This window comes from Lasiodiplodia theobromae (assembly GCF_012971845.1).
Source record: "Lasiodiplodia theobromae strain AM2As chromosome Unknown scaffold_31, whole genome shotgun sequence".
NCBI lineage: Eukaryota > Fungi > Ascomycota > Dothideomycetes > Botryosphaeriales > Botryosphaeriaceae > Lasiodiplodia > Lasiodiplodia theobromae.
The window spans coordinates 128,091-149,897 of NW_023336510.1; the positions used below are offsets into that span (position 1 = coordinate 128,091).

The 21,807-nt window shown below is 55.2% G+C and overlaps 4 protein-coding genes across 4 annotated transcripts; 1 reads left to right on the forward strand and 3 right to left on the reverse strand.

The window, feature by feature from the left end:
• Positions 1-4,514: 4,514 nt before the first annotated feature.
• LTHEOB_9297 (putative phospholipid-transporting ATPase iib) lies at positions 4,515-5,327 on the reverse strand (the record flags this gene model as incomplete). Its single annotated transcript, XM_035518869.1, has 1 exon — positions 4,515-5,327. The coding sequence occupies one exon, from the start codon at positions 5,325-5,327 to the stop codon at positions 4,515-4,517; it is 813 nt and encodes a 270-aa protein (XP_035368902.1).
• A 2,981-nt stretch (positions 5,328-8,308) lies between these two features.
• On the forward strand, positions 8,309-9,754 carry LTHEOB_9298 (Zinc-binding oxidoreductase protein; the record flags this gene model as incomplete). Its single annotated transcript, XM_035518870.1, has 1 exon — positions 8,309-9,754. The coding sequence occupies one exon, from the start codon at positions 8,309-8,311 to the stop codon at positions 9,752-9,754; it is 1,446 nt and encodes a 481-aa protein (XP_035368903.1).
• Positions 9,755-15,318: 5,564 nt separating this feature from the next.
• LTHEOB_9299 (Ferric reductase) lies at positions 15,319-17,821 on the reverse strand (the record flags this gene model as incomplete). Its single annotated transcript, XM_035518871.1, has 4 exons — positions 15,319-16,776; positions 16,828-16,989; positions 17,042-17,119; positions 17,180-17,821. 4 exons carry the CDS (start codon positions 17,819-17,821, stop codon positions 15,319-15,321), a joined length of 2,340 nt encoding a protein of 779 aa, XP_035368904.1.
• Positions 17,822-19,171: 1,350 nt separating this feature from the next.
• LTHEOB_9300 (2-methylcitrate dehydratase) lies at positions 19,172-20,816 on the reverse strand (the record flags this gene model as incomplete). The annotated part of the gene is made up of 4 exons (XM_035518874.1): positions 19,172-19,585; positions 19,635-19,819; positions 19,870-20,647; positions 20,706-20,816. The coding sequence occupies 4 exons, from the start codon at positions 20,814-20,816 to the stop codon at positions 19,172-19,174; spliced, it is 1,488 nt and encodes a 495-aa protein (XP_035368905.1).
• Positions 20,817-21,807: the final 991 nt, after the last annotated feature.

The following is a 21,807-nucleotide window of genomic DNA, read 5'->3' on the forward strand; positions in this document are numbered from 1 at the left end:
CCGGCAATCACAAGCCGTTACTGATCTGCGAGCTTGGCCTGATAACGTTATGCCTGTGCGCGGCGACCAGAGCGCTGGGATTATTGAATTTTTGAGGAATTCACGATCCTGATAGCGCCATAGCTCACGCGTTAAAGGGAAACCAGCGAGGTGTGCGCGTGACCCACCCGTAGTGTCAGGTCTCCAGCTATGACCTCGCAGCAGAAGCCATCCGCCTTTTCGCAGATCAGCGGTGACGAGAGGGAGAAAGGGTCCGACTTCACGTTCTGTGAATGGCGTGTGGCGTGCGTTGGCTGACGATGCGCATAATACTAGCAGTGTTAAAGAGCCCACTTGGGTGAGGATGCGCACCAATGCTCGGCCAATGGCAGCACTAGCCTCATCGTGAATCACTCATCCTCCCACTATCTTCTCCGCCTCTATCTCCGCCGCCAGCTAACTGGCTGCTAGCCCAGGGAAGCTTGATAAGCATCCGCCTATTCTTACGGTTCAGCTATCGTGAGTCAAAAGGCGAAACGAGAAAAAAGAAGAACCGACGCTATTCAAAGTTCTCCTGTTCCTTCCCCCCGCTGCCGCCACTTCCCCGCGCCAAAAAAACAAAAAGCTCCTTAATCCCGTCGCCGCACGACCGGGTTCCCTCCGACAACGGAGAGAGGGCAGACAGGCAGACAGCCATCACACACCTCGAAAGAAAATTATTGGCGCACACCGCACCGGGCCGTCTGCATCGCGGATCCGCGTCGACGCTAACGTTTGTAAGCACAGCGCCGATCACTCTGTTGCAGCCCTCTCCCAGAGGAACGAGGGAGTGAGGCGACAAGCATTTTTCATCGCCGCGACTTGCGTGCTTTCGCACCTTTTTGAGATCTGCAGGGTTACTCTTTTTGTCAGCGCATCCCCACCGATGCGGCGACGAGAAAGGCAATCCCGAGCTTGTTTGCAGCTTGCATATGTACGCTGCTCGATTGCGCGGCGGGTCGTCAGATGCGCGACCGGGGTGTTGTGTGTCACTAAACCCGCGGCTCGCTCGTTCGTGATGGTTGTTGCGGAATGGGGCAATGGAGCAGCAAGTCACCGCATCACGATGCGCGTATCGACCCAGCGAACGAGCACCACATGAGTCAACGGAAAGTTGGCAGTAGGCGAAGAGGGCGAGAAGCAGTGCGGTTGGTCAGGAAGTTTGGTCCAGACGGGAAGGCTTGTGGAGTTTAAACTGCAAGGGCCGAGTTACCTTTTACCCCGCGTGCGACGTCATGTGCGAGCAATGCGCACCACCCAAGAAGTGGCCCCATCACAGCGACACAAGACCCAGCCGTGTGGGCGAAAAAGGCGGAGATGGTGCATTCATCATCATCATCATTCCGGACTTTGCTGGGTCGTGGTCTCGGCCGCGATTTTGGCATCCGTCCCCTCTTCCATGGAGCAATGCCTGACTAGCAAAAGCCATATTTCGCTGCTACTATTGTCTTGTGGGAATGAAATGCTGGCTTTCTGCGCGTGTCGCGCTGCCAACACATCGAGAGCAGTTCCAGACCGGCAATGCCATCACATTCAAGTTTTCTGAAGTGAGGTCCAAGCAAGATTCTCAGTGGCCGTTGTGCCACAGCAGGTTGCGAACGCCTCGGCATCTTTTTGCAAGCCTGTTCCGGGAGATCAATTACGCTAAACTCAGCCGGGCAATTGAGCCCGACCGCCGTCCAGGTACCACGGGTTTCCAACGCCTCATCGGATGCGTATCTCGCCTGGTCCGATGCAGTGATCTTCAGCGGAAGCCCAAGGTCCATCCGTCGGGCATAGAAGCCGGAGGCCGGTATACCAGCCAAGCTACTACCTAACCCAACGAGCAAAAACGAGATAACAATCAAAGGACGAAAAGCAAGTGGCGCCCGACCACGTAGCCACAAACCATTACTCGTCGAACCTTTCATTTCCCCCAATCAATTTCCCCATCTCTCGCAATCCGCCACGTCTCTTCCCCACCGGTCCCCCTGTCACAGTGGCATACATAGAAAAATTGCCAAGGGACGGATGGATGGGGCAGACAGCTTGGCGCCGTAGGATCGGGCTTCTAGCTACTGCCCATCATCTCTCGGTATTTGGGCAGTGCAAGACAGGCAGTGCCACAAAGCCAAAAAGATGTGTATACGGTTAGGCGTGGGAATTTAGACGTGATGATTTACGCGCCCACGTAGACACTCCAATACAAATCAATTGTGGCAAACAACACACAACGCGCAAAGGTGCAGAACACAAGAGCGAGGCAGCCAGCCAGCGCACAGCCACGCTTAGGATTTCTTCGTCTCCAGTTTTCCCCCCGCCTCAGACGGCATTAGTCTTCCCCACACACGCACATACCCACACGTCGCGCAGAATTCCTCATCCAGGTGCGACCAAGGGCGGGCGGGCGAGAAGCGACGAGCAGACGATGCTAGTATCGTGAGATTTCTCTGGCTTTCTAAGCGGCACGTGGTCCGGCAAAATGGATTTTTTTTTGTCCCCATCGTTGCTCCACACACCTCCACACACACCCAATCGCAAAAGAGGCAAGGGAGTCGCTGCTCCTCTCTGTCTCTCGTAGCGCTGTTGCCGAGTTCGGCAGCTGCATCCCACCCCGCCCGCCGTCTGGAACCATTTCGATCACGTCAACATCACCTTATGGAGAACAAGAGAAGAAGAGTGAAGATATGCTTGTTCCGTTTGCTCGATCCACGGGTCCGAAGGGCAGCATGCATGCCTCGGCCGGTAGCCGGCAGAGAGCGGGAACTGCACAGCGCCGAGGCGTGCATGCATTTGCCCATTTCCACGCGCTTCCGAATGGTTGTTGCTCTCGCAGCCATGACCGCAATGGGGTGATGGCAAGGCGCGGAAGCTTCGCTGGCTCTCTTGATCTCTCCTGTCGGTCCAGCTGACCGCCCTCAGCCCCCCCAAGGGGTGCGTCGTCGCCTTTTTTTCATCCCGTCGGCAGGATGATATGAGAGATTTGGATTATTGTCTGTAGGCAGCGACTTTCCGCGAGCGAGTGCGGCTGTGTACATGGTTTTGAGTGTGTGTGCGCGCCGGCAGCGGGCGTGTGCGCGCGCGCGCGTGCATGCATGGTCGTCCGGGCTCGGAGAAAAGCGGAAAAAGCGGTGATGATCGTCAGGGCTTTTTCTGTTCGCTTGCCTGTTTTTGCGCTGCTGATTATCCTGCTTTTGCGGCTGATGATGATGTGTGATAGATTGAAAAAGGCTTGTTGCTTTGCTCATCGGCTCCTTCCCAGCCAGCCCGTCAGCAAGGCAGCGCACGGCCGATTTCTTGTTTGCGTGTTCTAGATCTCTTCATCTGACAACGGCAACAGCGCAATGGTGATGACTCAGGGAGCGAGATGATGATGATTCGCCCGGCGTTTTCGTCTTCGCTGTCGCGTCGCTGCGAAGAGGGGGGAGGGGGTGGTGGTGATACGAGGAGCTGCGCTGCGCTGTTCGTCGTCGTGGACGCGCGCACGCACGATATGCATGCTGAGGCGGCGTCGTAATGAGCGAGGCTGACGATGATGATGGCTGACCTTCCGTCTTGAGCAAGGGTGGGATAGCATTGTCCGTCCGTCCGTCTCATTGTCGGCTAAAAGCAAAAAACGAACACGACATGAAGATGCGCGTTTTGCGTTGAGGTGTCACAGCATCGCAAGAGGTAGTAGGAGGTAGTAGATAGTAACAGCCTTAGTTTCTCGGGGTATCTATGCGATGTGTCTGTATATTCCTCCCTCCCATCTCCCGCTTGCGCACAAGTGTAGTTCCTCTAGTTGCAAAATCAAAATCCCAAAAAGCAAAACTCCGTGTCCAATCCCGAACCCCGTCCCATGCAAATGTATCCCCCAGCCCGCCTGGCATCATGCATAACGCGCGTATACTGTACACTAAGGAAACGTTTCAGTCGTGGTTGAGCTGTACACAGTTCCAGTCTCAAGCTCCTCCCCAACACATCTCGAAATCTGCCTTCTTCCCCCTCCTCGCGGCGTCGCGAAAAAGTCTCCACCTTGGCATCTCCAGGGTCCATGTTCTGACTGGCTGGCGTCTCGCAAGGGAGGTGTGTGTGCGTTGTGAGTGGAGCGGTAAGAGTAAGCCTCAGCCCCCTCCATTCCCTCTCAAACAACACGTCCCACACAAAGGGGGCGGCGGCGGCGGAGCGCAAACAACCGCCCGTGGCGGCGGCATCCTTTCCCGTAGCCGTTGTTGTGCAATGCGCCGCACCGCACAGTCCGACCAAAAATGTGTTCCTAAAAATAGGAAGCACATCCCTGACTGGGCCGGCCACTGGCGGTGGTGCATGCAACGTCGATGATGATGACGCTCTCGAAAAGGTAGTAGCGTGGAGCGGGAATAACGAAAAAAAAAATAAAAAGCTGGTAGACTTTTTTGGTGTCGACCACTTCAACCGCTCTTGGCGGGAGTGATCGTGGTAGTGGCGCCAGGCACGCAGAATAGCCTGCCCAATCCGGCCGTCACAAGGTTGCAAAAGTAGCTCCCGCAACCGAGTCATAGGACGGCGCTCGAGCGGACAAAGGTGGTGGGCTTTGTTGCTGAGGCGGCGGCGTGGCCGTGGTCGTGCGCCTTTGTGCTGAAAATAGAGGCCAACTGCTTGCGCATCTTGGAGTTGCGCGAAGTGGGTAGCCTGGGGCGTGCGCAGTGGGCGGTTGGAGCGGCGTCCTTGCCGGCACTGTTGCTGCGGCTGCGCGGCCTTAGGAAATGGTGCTCGCGGGGCTTCTCGACGACGCTGACGGCGCCCTTCTTGGTGAGGGTCAAGGCACGCGCGCGGCCCAGCTGCTTCGGCTCGAACTCAACTTGCACGATCGACTCGGACGAGGAGGCGCTGTTGGGGCGGCCGTCAACGGGGTTGGGCGAGTAGTCAGCGAAGAAGCGGGGCTCGTTGTTGGGACCGAGCACGTTGTTGTCCGAGGGCGTATCAGGCGAGTCGATTTCCTGGACGGTGATGGTGCAGTCTGAGGCATTGCCCTCCTCCTCTTCGTAGGGCGGCAGCAGCTCGTCCTCGTCAACCTCGTCCTCGGCGACCTCGAAATCCTCGGTGAGGATGGCGTTGGTGATCTGGCTCGTGGTGGTGGGGACGAGCGGCGGCGCGGGGGTGATGGCGTCCGGGTCTTGTGCGAGCAGGTCGGCCGTCATGATCTGCTGGATCTGCTGGCGGTAGCGCTGGGCCATGGTGAGGCGGTACTGGTCCATGGGCGAGGCGTCGGTGGAGACGGTGGGAGCGGGCGAGGCGGCCATGTTTGCCAGCTGCTTCTGGGTGTGGGCGGGAAGGTTGAGCACCATGCTGGGCGGTGATTGCCTCATCGTGGGTGGAATGCGGAATGTGAAGCCAGAGACGGATGCAGCAGCGGGTGCTTTATATGGTGGGTGTGGGTGAGTTGCGGTTAATAGTCCAGCGTGCGGAGTTGGTGTGTGGAGCGGGTGCCGGAACCAGCAGGCTTGTTGCAAACGGAATTGGCAGTGGTCGGGGGGATGGGTATTCTTATGTGTTTGTGATGCGAAAGTCGTAGTCGCGAGCACGGATTCCGGGAGTGGCTTGTGATTGCTCGTACGGGTAGCGGTCAGCAGGCTGACTCGGCCGGGGCTACGACCCACGTCATCTGGGCGAGCAGGATCCCTTGTCCGTGCGCCGCCCTTCATAGTCGGGCTGCAGGCGCCCGTTTGAGATGGCATGGCCACAGCGGCCTCGGGCTCCCAAACGCCTGCCGGCGCGACGCTAAACCCAGACCCTGGCGCCAGATCGAGCGAAGAACCCACACCGCGCGAAGAAACCACGGAACCGCGCAGCTTTTTTTACTCTCGGTCGGCGCGCTTACCTCACGCCGCGAGTCGCGAACGGCGGATGCGCGCGGCAGCTGAGGAAAGACAGCGTCAATTGCTTCGGGGCCGGCACAGCCAAAATGCCGCGTCGGTGCCGCGCGCTGCCGCTCTCGTCTGCTCCCGCCCCCGCATCAATTCAGCAGCGACAAGAAGCTGCGCCTCGAAGCAACGCCGACACCGCCCGCCCCCGCCCTCAGCCGGTGCAAGATCGTCCGCACGCCCGCACGCCGCGCGCGAACCGCAGGCGGGGCCGCTGGGCAGCTGGGCTCCGAGCCGCTGCTCGCAGCACACAAAGAATCGCCGCCCGAACCGGCAGCAAGCAAGCCTCGTCAGGCGCGGACGGGCTGCCTCAGGCGCAGATGAGGCCGGCGGGTGCTGCAGGCGGCCTGAGGGTCTGTCTTTGACGTGGCTAGTGAACGATTCTCGCGCAGCGCGCGCTCCTAGGTCGAGGCGGCGCTAACTCGGGGTCAAATCATCCACGACAGCCCTGCGACCGCCCTGAAATTACCCAATCCCGGCTCCCTGCTGCCGCCAGACGTAAAACGGTCTTTTTGACGCTCGTATGATGGGCCATTTTTGCTTTTGAGCCTTCGCCGGTGCTTATTGGCTGCCGTGCTGGGGCGTTGTGTTTGTCCCCAGCCGTTCGCGGCGCGCTTGGTTGGTATTTTTGGGGAGCCGCTCGAAACGTCAACACCGAGCCCGCTTCCATCGTGTGATGGCGCGCGCGAATTCCTCGCGGTCCGAGTTTTGTCCCGCACAGCAATCTCTTGCCAGTCGTCATTCGAGCTGGCCCTCTCTCTGATCCCGTGTTCGCTGTCTCCCCTCGCCGCGTCCTTCGCCGTTTCCATCTCTCCTTCCATCCCCCATCCCTTTCATCTTACCCTTTGATTCCGCAACCTCCGGCCCCCTTTTGGCCATCCATCGCGCGGGAGCCGACATAACGCAAGCGTACTTCACTTCCGGCCCCCTTTCTGTAGAAACATCTCATGCTATTCCCGAGACGTGCCTGTCTAATCCCTGACCATATCCGGCTCCTGAGATCTGGCGTTGTCTCAAGGTGCCGCGAATAGCGTATTCTAGAACACTTCGTTACTATCTTTACCTTCCAATGTCAACGCTCGCACTAGCTACCGCTGTTGTTGCACGGTCTCAGCATCTCGGTAATAGAGTGCAGTCCAAATAACTTTAGCTTTTTGCTCGCATTGTCCAATCGGCACTTCGTGCAGAGCCTCAAAACGTACACTAAAAAACGGTTTTTAATCTCGACGTTTAGCTAGAGGTATGAAGGTTTGCTAGTCAGCCCTATAGCCTCATTTCAGTCGGAGAGATTGCAGTCAAGGGTAGCTGCTCCGCGGTTGCATCACAGGGTTGCGGGAGATCTCCACTCGGTCCGTTTCTCGGCGGTCATCATTGCGTGTACCTGAGCATCACCACCAACCATTTCTCACGATGTTCCCATTTCCGAAGAGAAGATGATTACTGGCTTGTGTTTCAGCCATGACGTTACGTAGAGTGATGCAATAGGGTTTTCAGCTGCTACCAATAGACTGAGCTGAAAGTACTCTCAGCCTTACCCCACCCGCCTGACCGTATACTCTGACCCGAGGCTTCGCAAACGCTATTCAACCTCTAAAGATGTAGATTCTTAGTTACATTGCTGAAGTAGAGGCAGGCTCTGCGGCACCGTTCATTCGTTTTGTTTGACAGAATCAGGCAACAATAGTATGTTGCGTCATTTCACCGCCACCACAGCTGACAGGCTCAGCACAGACTAGGTCAAGGCCTGCTTTTAAAACGATTGCAAGACCGTGGTCCCAGATTCCTAAGCCTTGCTACACCTTACCTACATTCCCGGCATGGTCGGCACGCAGCAACCCTTGGAAAACTTCACAAGTGTCCCTCTCAGGGAGTTTCGAGATACAAGCTCCTTGCTGGAACATAGTCAAGACGATTATCAGGAGCAGCCGGGGCACTATCCGCTCTCGACATGTGAAGAGAGCAGCCTTGTGAAAGAACCTATGAAACGCGCGAGGCTGACCGCAGTTCGAACACTAGCCGATCAAACCTGGACCTTGGAAGCCTTAAGCTGTTCCTTGTCTGCTGGAGCTTTGGTCACTGTAATAGCGGTGCTTATTGCCTATGATGGGCAGCCCATACCGCAGTGGCCGCACTACATCACCCTCAACTCTCTGATCGCCGTTTTCACAGCCATATTCAAGGCGTCTATGATGATGCCTGTAGCAGAGGGTAAAGTCTCCAAAATGTTTTGTAATCCAGAGAGAGTGACTAAAGAAATTTATGAGGTTCCAGGGATTAGCGAGCTCAAATGGTCTTGGTTCCGCAACCCAAGGTCTTTGATGGACCTAGACAAGATGGATAGCGCCAGCAGAGGGCCTTGGGGTGCGTTGTGTTTATTGATGAGAATGAAGCCATAGTAAGATCCTAGGCGAAAATTGATTCTGCGGATGGATAGAATTGACAAAATCACTTCAAGTTTCCACGCCAGTCTCGGTGCCTTCATTACGATATTCGCTTTGGCTATTGACCCCTTTTCGCAACAAATAATCAAATACTACAACTGTCTTCAGCCAGTTCCGGACACTGCAGCCAAGATACCGATCACAAATAACTTCACTGGGCTTGGTGCGCTTTACGGAGACACGAATCTCAACAGTGTAATAGCAGTGGCTACGTACACCGGTCTCTTTGGTCCTCCTGCAAACACATCTGTCAGCATTACGGTCGACTGCCCAACGGGGAATTGTACCTTCCCAAATGATTCTGGCGCCGCTTTCTCATCACTCGACGTTTGCCATTCCTGTCAGGACATTTCGGCACTTTTAATCAACATCACAGATCCCGAAGATCAAAGTTACTACAACGTAACACTGGAGTCTAGCGGAGCAGCACTTCAGAACAGAAACATCACCGACCTCGTAAGCCTCGTCGGATCAGATTATTATTCTAACGACACTGTATCATTCTACGATTTTGATGCTGTGATCCACCGCAAGAATGATTATCTCGCTATCAGCTGCTCGCTGTACCCGTGTGTGACCACGTACAGTGCCAAATTCGTGAACTCTGTGTACACTGAGTCACGCATTTCATCTCTCAGGCATGACCTACACTTTGAGAATGTCCTTGACAACGACGAACCCTGGTCCCTCGCCGTAAATCAAACGCTCAGAAACGGCACGTGGAACGACTGTAATCCATCCGCTACGCAAACCCCCACCAACTACGTGCCGGTTTCACCCAACAATATGACCATCAGCGCCACTTACTTCAGCGGTGATCCGGCCATTGTCTCCAAGGACACCCAGTGGTATCCCCCCGACTGCGTGTACATGGTGGGATACGACGCACTCTTAACCTTCATGTCGTTCATCGAAGACATCTTCAGCAGGCAGACGCTGACCGCATCTTCTTCGTCCACCGGCGCGATCTGTTGCCTCCAAGACCTGTGGCACAACGACACCGCGACCATGGCAACTGTCGACCGCTGGGTCAACGGCCTCGCCACCTCGCTCAGCGGAGCGATGCGCGTCCACGGTAACACGCCGCCGCCCGCCAACTTCGCCTACGGCACTGTGATGGGGTCGCAGACATGCGTGGATGTGCGCTGGGCTTGGATCGGCCTGCCCGCTGCACTGTATGGACTCACGATCGTGTTTATTGTCACCACGGCGCTACATACCCGCGGCGATGGCCGTGAGTGGACGGCCCGGCATTGGAAATCGTCGGCCGTGGCGCTGCTTCTTCATGGCTTCGATCCGGAGACGAGACGGGAGCTGGGCGGCGTGAGGGATCGCGGTGAGATGAGTGAGGCGGCGGAGCGAGTGATGGTACAGCTGCGGCATTCAAGGGAGGGGGACGCAAACTGGTGGTTTGCGAGGGCTAAAGGGTGACGATGGTGGGCTGTTTTGGTTTCGAGACTGTGGTCGGGGTGGGATGCCGTGCGGGCGAGGAGCGCTGTGGCGAGGCTGCTGATTGGAAGTGAAATTGATAGGGGAAGGGGCTAGACAGTATAGAGGCGTTTCTGATGACAGAGGTAGAGGACAAGGTTTCTTTGATTGAGGCGCGGCTTTTTATCAATCTCAGTGCTTTATTGCTTCGCTCTGGCCTTGAATATCTGATTGGATTGAGAAATCATGGACAAAGAATTGGCTCTTTCCTATGGAGCATGCATGATAGAGCCAAGCAGATGGTGCCGTGGGAGATCTTGAGAAAGAGAGAGACTGCGGCTGCGGAACCCCTTCTCTTGGATTACGTGTCGCAGAACCCGCTCAAGTGTTTGTTGACATCGTTCCAAGCAAAGCACTGGGCTGTCACCCTGGTTGTCGCTGTGTCTCTCTTGATCCGATTACTTACAGTCCTCTCGACTGGGCTATTCATGCCACAATTCCAGGATCGTCAGCACGTCGATGCACCACTGACAGCTGCAGATCGGTTTGAAGCGTCTGCACTGAACATTACCGAAAACTCTTCCCTTCCCGCCCTACTTCCGATGGCCTTCATAAAACACACAATGTAACTCAAGCAGTGATCAGGATTGTGCGTACTTGAATTCCTGGGTGATTCGAGTAAAGTCGCAGTCATGCCAGACTGGCGAGTTCCCAGCACCGGACGACTTTGTGAACACCATTCTCCTTCCCGACGGAACAGACATGATCTATGGTGTCAAATTTCGAGCATCATGTACGACTCTTGCAAGGGATGACTTCGTTATTACTGCTGGCTTTCTGGACTACGATGAAAAAAAGCCTGGTGTACTCCTGGAGCAAAATAATGCAACAGTTCTTGTCTCCACCCCGAAGTGCTCAATCGACCAAATCGTGATCAGTTCGGAAATGTCCTTGACATCATCTCCGACCTGCCTGCCAATACCTCTGATGGGCGTCAGCTTCCATCAATGAGTGGCTGGGATTTGTTTACACGCTTCGAGATCGTGTTGAAGGACGCTGTAAACACTTTGGATTCCCTTACCTTGGATGTATTAAGAAACGATCGAGAATAGATTGTCGTCGAAGTGAACGGACATTTCTATCAGCTGGCTCTCGATAGGTTCTTTACACTGTACGCTTCCTTGTTTGGAGTCGACACCAGTTCCTTGATGGATACTTCAACGGTTCATCGCAAATAGTAGCTACTATTTAGCTCCGTGTGAGCGCAAATTGCCAAAGAATACCTCATGGTGCCAGATCAGAGAGCGCAGAGCGGGACCTATTCAGTGTCAGAACATTGGCTTCATATCAGAGGGCTCTCTTTATATTGGATGCTGGCAACAGTTTCCGCTCTACTGTTGCTTACTGGCCTTCTGCTTTTCTATATTCCTGAGCGCGTAGTCTCGCTCGACCCTGGTTCCATTGGTGGACTGACAGCTATTTTGGCCCGCAGCCCCTCTGTGGCCAATACTCTGTCAGCACAGGGAGCATGTGGAATACCCACTATTCGACAGGTATTACAGAACTGCCTCTCCAAGAGCTGTATGGAGCATACCGACGCCGGCCCCGAATCCAGAATCGGTATCATAATTACCGGCCAAGAGCGCAAGCCTGCTGGGCTCCACATTGATGAGCCTACAGCCTGGTGGCGACCGTTTTCAATTTCAGCATCAACTAAGTCAACGCAGTCAACGCAGTCAACGCAGTCAACGCAGTCAACGTTTATCATAGTAATAATCATTTTGATCGCGGTTCTGGGAGTCCTGTTCCAAACATCAGGGAAGCAACAAGGTCTGACTACTGTGGAAACGTCAGACTACGTAAGATCTGCTTGGGTCTACTTGCCCGGTCTCGTCATGTTAGTGATTCAACTCCTGGTGGGCATGGTATCTTTCACGTCCACTGTTTTTCTGCCTTACCACGAATTGCGCCATTGGTCATCGCGGGCACAACTAACGTTCCTCAACAACCAGCTCTCCCGGCTAACGATCCATTCTCTTGCCGATTCTATAATGGGGGGCTATTGGACCATTACCGCAACAGCAACAGCAATGCTGCTGGCCCCGTTCCTCACTATTGTAGCAAGCGGGCTGCACACCACTGATCCAGCGTTGATAACCCCCGGCACAACCGCTTCAATCGACAGTGTCTTTGATTTCCACAACGGTATCTTACGCCATTACCGAATCAGCCCAAATCTCCCGATTACTTTTCTTCCGCCGCGACCGGCTTCACGGCTACCCTCAGCGGCCACACTATATATACCCGCTCAGGAATTCAACACCACCACCACCACCTTCACCCCCGCCCCGACTATCACGACCTCCACCGGCACCCCCACCTACCCGTTCACGTCGCCCCGTCTCCGCCAAGACGCCACCTCGACGCGTATCTTGGAAGCCCTGCACGCTGCCATCGCGCTGTGCATTGCGACGGCCAGCTTCTGGGGCATGAATACGCGCGCGAGATCAGCTGCCCAAGGATCTATGTGGTGGCATCGCGGTGGTGGCGGTGGTGAGCCTGCTGGCGGGCGGCGGCGCGCAGGGGTCGCTGCTGAGAGAGGAGGTGGTGCCGCAGGGTGCGGAGTGGCTGGGTGACCGGGAGTTGGCGAAGAGGGAGGGGGGTGTTTAGTATGGGGCGGAGGGATGATGGTGGTGGTGAGGAGCAGGGGATGGGCGGAGGGAGTGCGAGGTGGTTCGGGCTTGATGCTGGGAGGGCGGCGTGGGTGTGAAGAAGGGGTTCGTGGTTTGGGATGGTTTGTGGGGAGGGTTGGTTATTGTGGGTTATTTTTGTATGTCTTTGGAGCCTGTGTCAAAGTGAGCGGGTGGGCTTTTGAGTGTTCATTTACTTTGCGGTATCATGTCTCCGAGGGCTTGTTGAACAGTGCGAATGAATGCATTGAGTGCTGCTCACCCACGGGGAGCAGCAAAGCTCCCTGTTTGAATACGTGAAAGTTGAGCTCGTGGTGTGAAAAGATGGGCTGATTGCGTGGTTACGGAGGGATATTTCAGCTGAAGGCTAGTGGGATCCTCGAACACGGGCGTAGCTGTGCCTCATATTTTTCATAAGAACGAAAAAAGTAGAAAAACACATGGGTAGTTGAAATTATCGTCCGGAAGTGTATGTAGACTTCGTAATTTGACGTTCTCGTCCAGCCGATGGCTTCAACTGCCCATGACATGAGCGAAAAACAAATTAACGCTAGCCTTCTGATACAGTCTTTCTTTGTAAGTTTTCAAGAGAAGTAAATATACTGGGTTTATCCTTTGGTGTTGAGAAAAAGCTAAGAGACACGGCACATGAATGCGGCAATGAAGAAAAGCATGTTGAGGTCCGGCAGAACTCTATTAATCACTCGGGCCACGTCACTGCCTCGAGCACTGGAAAATGCTTCGAATCGTCATTCAATTTGAATCTCAGCCGGCCATCACCACGTATTCTCACCACCATCACTCGCGATATTTTTTTCCTGATTAGCAGGATATTATTAGCTCGGTTCTGTGTGGCGAGGTTTGGGGGCTAGGTCGTGCGCACGCTCTCAGCCTTGCCCCACCTTCGTCGCCAACCACATCTCACCGATTCTTTCCATCACAATGCGACTATTGAACACGCCAATTCTTGAGCTACATTACATCATAGGTGAGATCTTACCTGTGCCGTTCTCTCCCATACTTGGGCCGACGAAGAGGTGAGCTTCTAGGAATGGAACGCGAGAGACTTAGACCCTTTACTCCGAGCAAAAGATGGATTCCAGAAGGTTGAAAGTTTCCGTCGAATGGCTGCTGCGGCGGGATACGAATATGCATGGGCTGATATCAACAAAACCAACAGCTCCGAGCTTTCCGAGTCCATCAACTCCATTTTCCGCTGGTACGGATCGTCATTAGAGTGCTTTGTTTACCTCAGTGACGTGTCGGATCCCACAATTGCTCCGGATTCCGAATTCCTCCGAAAGTCGATGGTTCATCGCTCCTAAAAAAACATTTTCTACACAACAAACTGGGTCCAGATAGACGCGAAGACGGACCACACGGAAATCATTGCCCGGACCACGGGCATTGATGCGGGGAGCTTCATTCACTTTGAAGAAGGCAACTGTTTCATCGGCATATCCTGCAGGTTTTCCTGGGTGCCCAAGAGACAAACAACCCGATTAGAAGACATCGCCTACTGTCTACTGAGAATCATTGGTGTCAACATGCCCCTGCTCTGATACAAGGCGTTTCAGATACTGCAAGAGGAAACTATGAAAGTTTCCGATAACAAATCTCTCCTTGCTTGGAGCCCACTACGACTATGTAGAGACGGGCTTGTGTACCATCTCCATAGAATGCTCGCCGAGTATCCCTATCAGTTCTCTCACAGGATTCGGAGTAAGCGGCCGTCGTTGTCAGAACACCTTACACGAGGACGAACAAAGGGCTTCAGATAAAACTTCCTCGGTTTCGCATCGAGACATCCGCAACTCTGTTTTATGGCGTGTTGGATTGCACGACGTGAAGCCAGGGTGATTACAAAGGCTCGGGAGTCGGTATTCTATTGGTGTGCGTCTCGGCCGACAGGATGCAGTTCGGATAACCCTGGATTTCCCAGACGGTCGAGTCGATGGCCTGATCCGACAGATTTACATTCGGCAACATGCGGGTAAGATCCCTTGGATGCCCATAGGCTCAAGATCCGGTACCAGAAGTGAGGAACTAGCCAGCTCGAGCCGAAGCACCTCAGGAGAGTCCGTCGGCGAGTCCGATGATCCGACCTGTGGAGCTGTCCGCACCATCACCGTTGAGATTATGGTTTTGTGTTACCTTTACCTCTTCTAAAACACCATCTCGAATTGGATTGCCGCGTTCGGCCACACTGGAACTCTCCTCCGTATCAGCAGACGTCAATATCAACCATGTTGATACCCTTGCTCCTGTACGTATACTGCAGGCCTCATTTCCGAAAACTTCCGAGGGTTTTTCGAGGAGGACGAGGCTCCCTTGGCCCCCACCGGCGGTTCGTGGGCCGAAGATGGCTTCGATCCAGTCCTTCCCGTTTCCCGGAGCTTGTTGGATATGCCATCTGGTGATCTCGCTCTCGGCGATATCTCCGTTCTATACTCTCTTAGTGTTCAAAATACCAAGCCATAAGGAGACTAGTGCAAAATTGTCCAACTTGGTATCTTTGTTCATCGAAGGCGAATGCGTCAATGGAAAAAGACCTACCACCAATCACAATCATTTCAACTAGGGTTCAAGCAGGTAGGTGAATCGAAGTGCCATACGAAAAGCCGCTCTCCAATTTGATATCTTAGTCAGTCTACTCTACTCTACTCTACCTCTCAGTCTGGTATTCTATCATCATAACCGTCGTTATTAAGAGAAAAACATTCTGGAGTCCCCTATACTCTGATACAAATCGCTAAAACGCAACAAAACCAAAAACCAAAAACCAAAAAAAAAACACTCAAAAAGGAGGAGAAGAAGAAGAGGAGGAAGAAGAAGAAATAGAAGAAAACACTCAACCACGAAAATGAAAAGACTCTCTCACCACCCAAACGTCTCCATATGCAACACAACCTTCTCCATCTCGCCCCTAAACACATCCTTCTGCATCCCGGCCACCGCATTCCCCAGCTCCACCTTCAAGGCCTCCGGGCCACACCCGACCACGAACGCCCTTGCGCCCTGCGCCTCGCCCACGAGCTGCGGCACGAGGCTCGCCATGCGCGGGCGGCCCTCGTACTTGATGTTCAGCTGGCGCGACGAGGAAGTGGCAGAGGTGGAGATGGAAGTGGTGGTCGTGGTGGTGACGTGGATGGGAGAGCTGGGCTTGATTTCGTCGACGTCGACGTCCTCGAGGATGACATCCTCCGACGGCCGCGGCAGCGGCGGCGCCAAGGTCGCGGACGACGAGCACTGCGACATGCCCGCCGGCGGGAAAAGCGACAGGGCGGCGCGGCGGCCGGCGGCGGTCCCGCTGATGGCCAAGGGCTGCATCATCATCATCTCGTCGTGGTGGTGGTGAGGAACGAAGGCCGCCGGCGGCGGCGGCGCAGTAGGCAGCGCAGGAATGTACTGCTGTTGCTGTTGCAGCATCGGCAGCTCCGCCTTCTTCTTGCCCGTCACGTACACGTCCACGATGATCTTGCCGGCGCCCGCCGTGCGCACGATGCTCTCGAACTCGCTGCGCACCCACTCGATCCACGCGTCGTCGCGGATCGTCCACACGAGCCGCACCTCTTGCACTGTTGTGCTGCTGCATCCGTCCGCACCGCCGTCGCGCAGCTGCCTCGACAGGTCGAGCGCGTACGGCAGCGCGGCCGTGATGCCCGTACCGGCGGCGACGAGGACGACGGTGTCGAAGGTGCGGTGGAGGGGCGGGACGTACGTGCCGTAAGGCCCGTCGATGATGGTGCCGAGTGCACGGGTGGGGGTTGCGAAGATCTCGGTCATGGTGGTGGCCGTGGCTGCCGTGGTGGACCGTTCGACGTCGTCGACGGTGTAGGTGGAAGCGTTCTTGTTGGGCTTTTCGGTGACCACCGAGCGGATGCTGGATGCGGCGGTGGTGGTAGTGGTGGCGGACGCGAAGGAAGGGGAAGAAGGGAGGCCCGGCCGGGCGATCTTCTGTTCTTCTTCACAAAGAATCGCCCGCCGTTCGAGAGCGCCGGTGAAGCCACGGTGGGCACGGATGAGGAAGACCATCTTGTTGGACTGCTGCTGCTGCGATGGACCAGACGTCGACGGGATGGAGGCAATAGTAAAAGGATGGTTGTCGAAGATGTTGCTGACGCCGCGCGGCATGCGAACGTAGCTGTGCTGGCCGGCCTTCCAACGCAGAGCGGCCGGAACCTCGACGGTGAGCTTGGTGATTTTCCCGGGGAGGCGCTCAATGCGTGTGGGGAAGCCGCCGAGCTTGCCATGCAGAACGGACTTGTTCCGCTGAAGGATGCGGAGGAGGTTGGACAAGATGAAGATGCCAACAGTGGTATAGATGTAGATTGGCTGTTGAGCTTGTTAGCGCTGGTTTGGTAGCGAGAGTGTTTGGTTACTTACCGATGCGTATTCGCCCTTGATATGCCACCAAAGCAAGCCAAAGAATGAGACGCCGAGGAAAATGTGGGTGAAGACGAAGAATTCGTAGAAACGGCGACGCACGGCTGGGATGGAAAGCAGCATCAGGCAGATGAAAACGAAATACAGGATGACTCCGGATAGCTACATGAGGTGAGTAAGCCAAGCGTGTAATAAAAAGAAAGGACTTGCTTACCTCGCGTCTCTTCCAGATGAACAACTGAGCGAGCATGTCGTACCCGCCATCTTGGATAGGGGCCACGAGATGTGGTACCTGTAATATCCGTCAATACCCGAACTACTCAAGGTGTTCGCCCAGCAAGAGAGAACTTACCGTGTGCATGGTAGCGAGAGCGAACAGAACGCCGCCAATGTATCTGTGGAAGATGTTGAGCTCCGCGTAGGATGCCCCAGTTACCCAAGTGAACATATTGACCTTGCCAGCCAGCGCAATCAGGAGCGGTAGCAGGGCGGAGATGGTCATGGCACACCGGACGGACAATGGGGGAGATCCGAAGCGGAAACGAGAGCGAAGGTATGCCGGTCCAGGAAACAACAAGCAAATGAAGAAGATGGTTGACAGGGCCAACAAAGCAAAAAGTCCGAGAGAGGGCATGCCAAGCTTCGTCCACCATCCGCCGAATCTCCGGTATGCTATCGATCGGTAGCTCGCGGCAAGCTTGTGCGTCCATCCAGCTCGTGGCGGGCTACCCGGCGTCCGGGCTCTTGTGAACCGGTCGCTGAGGACGTGGACCATGTGTGCCACCACAAAGATGATGATCCAGGTCATGTAGTAGGTCATGGTCCAGTAGGAATAGTTGACTAACGTCATAAGAGGGATCTCGTCCTGTGATTCGTTCCATCCAGCAGCGAAGGCCTTGCATGACATGTTCATACAGTTCGGATCAGTGATAGGAAGGTCGGCGTAGGAGACACCGCTCGGCATGGGAGCATTCGGCCAGCGATTGGGAGCCATGGTTGAGCGAGAGATGGAAAAGAGTGAATGAGGTGAATTACAAAAGGGGCACACTGGATTGTGGAAGCTGGAGACGCGGCCGTAGATATAAGCCCGCCCATCCGCGACTACCGAAGTCCATCAAGATTCCAGACACCATACGGTCGTGCCACGCATGCGCCAAAGTACCATTGCTTGCTTGGTTCTGTTGGGTATCGGACCATTTCAGCTCGTTGTCGAGGTTTGCCCTGGTACGTACCATCTTACCCGCAGTTCTACCTTGAGCTAAGTAGCCACACGGACCTATTGCCACGTCGTGGCGTCTAACGGTGCCGTTTGCTGAACGTGGTGGCGTTGCCAGGGGAGATGGTGACTGTCACACGGCAGTCAACGGCAGTTGCAAAATAAGCTCGTGGAACGAGGCTGCTTCTAGCTTTTGATCAGCGGAACATGAGCAATACGCAGCAACATCAGAGTAAGAAACCCGGGGCGACGCGCACACGTATTGATGATGCAACACTCAGGCTTCAACCTGAAACTCCTAGAATGATGACTGGATAATGGATCGCGGTTCGCCCGTTAACCACACAAGAAAACACGCGATAATATGAATGCAGATGGCGAAATCCGCGGGGTAAATCATTTTGCGGAGAACTGTCAAACGCCAGGGGCAGCATTTTTGCCTTTTTGGGCATGCACGGAGCTATATTTGGCTTAGAGGGTGAGCCGACCTATCAAAACGGCTGGTTACCATAACCATGGGATGCCGTGAGGCTGAAGATGGAAGCCCGTTATCGTTCAAGATAGGCAGTCAGGTACTAGGTGCCTTGCATGTGAATGCCAGCGTCGATACTTTCCCGTATCTGCAGCTGCGAAACTCGTAATTCGCTTCGAATGCTTGAATCGACAACTTTATACACCAAGAGTCAAGCCACAGGCCAAGAGAGCCAAGATGGCCAAGGTGACCGAGAGGGAGATTCTCTGGATCTGGTTGTGTAGTACCTGGTGTGATGCAAATCGAGCTAAGCTGCAAACGAGTCTACCCGGATGGCCGGACGGCTGCGACACATTTAAAACGAGGAGTAATTGGCTTTCTTCATTTTGTCAGAATCATCAAAGCTTCAGTCAGGGTTGCGCATGGCTTATCTTGCTCGCGTTTCAGGACAACCCGTCATTGGCGGTACCAACACCTCTAGAAAAAGCTGAGATAAGGGGCATATTTGGATAGAGTTAGGTGTGAGTTTGCCGCCCAAAGGTTGTCTCGGCCCAATTCATCATGGAAATTGTTTTAGCTGCGTAAATTTCTTTATTTGTCGTCGTTTTAACTTTCGACTATTTCGGTCCGCGCCGGGATTCCATCCGTTTCCAAAATTAGTTCTTTACATAGAGATCGACATACTTGTCGACGTCAGTCTGCTCCAACTTGCTCTGATCCTGACCGAGCTCAAGCAGCTCATTAACCTTCTGCTCCGAGTAGTGCGGAGCCAAGTGAGCCTTGTACTTGGCCAAAATGTGAGGCTTAGCCTCCTCTCTTCTCAACCTGTGGCCCAGCGGAGCCTCCACAACCTCCTCCTCGAGGGTAGTGCCATCCTTGAGGCGGACCGTCAGGGCGTTGGAGATGGTGCGCTTCGCCGGGTCATGGTAGTCCTTGGTGAACTGTGGGTCCTCGACGCAAGAGATGCGCTTGCGAAGAGACTCGACCAGCTGCGATGTAGCAGCCTCGCTGCCATCGGTGTAATCGCTGGCCTCAAGACGGTTGAAGACAAACATGGTTGCAACCATGTACTAGAAAACGTGTGAGCGAGGTTGTGGGCGGCTACGGATAGCGACGTACCTGGACGCAGTGGTCACGGTCGGCAAAGTTGTCCATGGGCTTCAGCTGCTTGTCGATGATGCGAATGCAGGCTTCATGGGTCCGGTTGGTCACGGACTCAATGTCCTCGGCAGTCTTTCCCATAGCGGCCAGCTTCTTGTTCAAACGCTGAGCGGCCTCAACGGCGGTCTGAGAGTGGAACTCGGCTGGTCGGGTCAGTAACTGGGGTGTGATACTTTCTGCAGGAGCGGCTTACCAGGGTAGGAAACCTTGAACAGGACGTTCTCCATAATGTAGCTGCCGTAGGGCCGCTGGAATTGGAATTTACCACCCTTGAACATGACATCGTAGAAGCCCCAGGTGGGAGCGGAAAGCACGGTGGGCATTCCGCCCTCGCCCTTGAGAACCTTCAAGACGAGATTAACGGCCCTCTCGCAGGCATCACCAGCAGCCCACGACTTGCGAGACATGGTGTTGGGTGAGTGGCGGTAGGTACGCATGGACTGGCCGTCAACCCAGGCCTGAGTGATGGCGTCACGGGTCTGCGCCTCGTTGAGGCCGAGCATCTTGGAGACGACGGCAGTTGACGCAAGCTTGACCAGCACGACGTGATCCAGACCAACCTTGTTGAACGAATTCTCTAGAGCCATGACGCCTTGGATCTCATGAGCTTTGATCATGGCCTCCAGCACGTCCTTGATCTTCAAGACCTTGCCATTGCCCAATTTGCCACCGGCGCGGTTCGTGCGCGAGATCCAGTCAGCCACGGCGAGGATGGCGCCCAGGTTATCCGAAGGGTGGCCCCATTCGGCTGCGAGCCAGCAGTCGTTAAAGTCAAGCCAGCGGATCATTGCACCAATGTTGAAGGCACCGCGCACAGGGTCGAGCTGGTACGGGGTACCGGGCACGCGAGTGCCATTGGGGACAGTGGTGCCCTCGACGACCGGACCGAGGAGCTTGGTGCACTCTGGAAACTCGAGAGCTTTCAGACCGCAGCCTAGGGTGTCAAGAAAGACCAAGCGGGCCGTATCAAACTGCCGATGGGTTGGGTCAGAGAGAGTATGCGTAGGGCGGGGGCTTGGGTATGCTTACGGCGAGGGCGGAGTCAATTTTAGAATTGTGGACATAGCTCGCAATGTCGACAATCTCAGGGTCGAACTCTTTATTGCCGGCGGGCACGGCACTGCCGCTCTTGGTGGGCATGGTGGTGGCAAAGGAGGCTCTCGAGATGGACGAGACGACGGGCAGACGAGCGGCTTGAAGAGCGACGGGACGGAGAGCTCTAGCAGAGCTTGCGAGAGCTGGGCGGGGGCGGAGAGAGCGAGCTGCTTGACGGCAGAAGGTGCTGGCGAGGGCGGACATGACGAATCAGCACGGCTTCCAATTGACCTGAGAACAATTGAAGAGCACGACGAACCGGGAGGAAGAAAGTTTCGTCGGAGTTGAAGAATGAAGTCAACAAGCTGGCGGCCAGCGTCGGCCTCGCTGACCCGCAATGGCGGGGTTCCTCGGCTCAGTTACTCCAGTGCCTGGCCCGAGCTCCAGCGGAACAGGGGAAACATTGCGATACACAGTGCTTGTCTTGCAGGCTGTCAGATTTATCTGCCTGACCTCCGCACCCGGCTGCATTAAGATCATCGTGTACCTCTTTTTTTCCCCGGAAGCTCGTGTTTGGGGGCACCGAGCGGTGCCGCGGCAGCGCGGCAACGACTCTTGCGGCCCCGGGATGCCTAAGGATAAGTAGCCTCGGTCGGACCGTGCCTTCCGCAGAAACATGGGGAAGGGGGTGGAGATGGTGCGGGCACAACTCGGACGAGATTAGATCGTCTCGTCTCCACGTCTGCCCTTGTCCTGTTATCGCCATTTTGCAGCCCAGCACTGTGGCTGCCGCATCAGGGGCCATCCGCAGCGCTCCCACAAGCCCAAGGAGCCGCATCCTCCCCCTTGAACCGATCGCGCCGCGTCCACGCGACTGGCGCCACTCACCGCAGCGCTCTGGCGCCATGTCGCGGACCCTCTGCCGGTCATGAGATGGCCCACGGATATATACCAGCACCAGAATACGGAGGCGCTCCTTCACCGTGCCGCTTCTGGATGGCTTTTGCCCCGCCCACAAGCTGTCGCCGCCGGCATCGGGCAGCCATTGACCCCATCCCACGCGTCCCCAGTGACTTGTTCATTCATACGTGCTGAT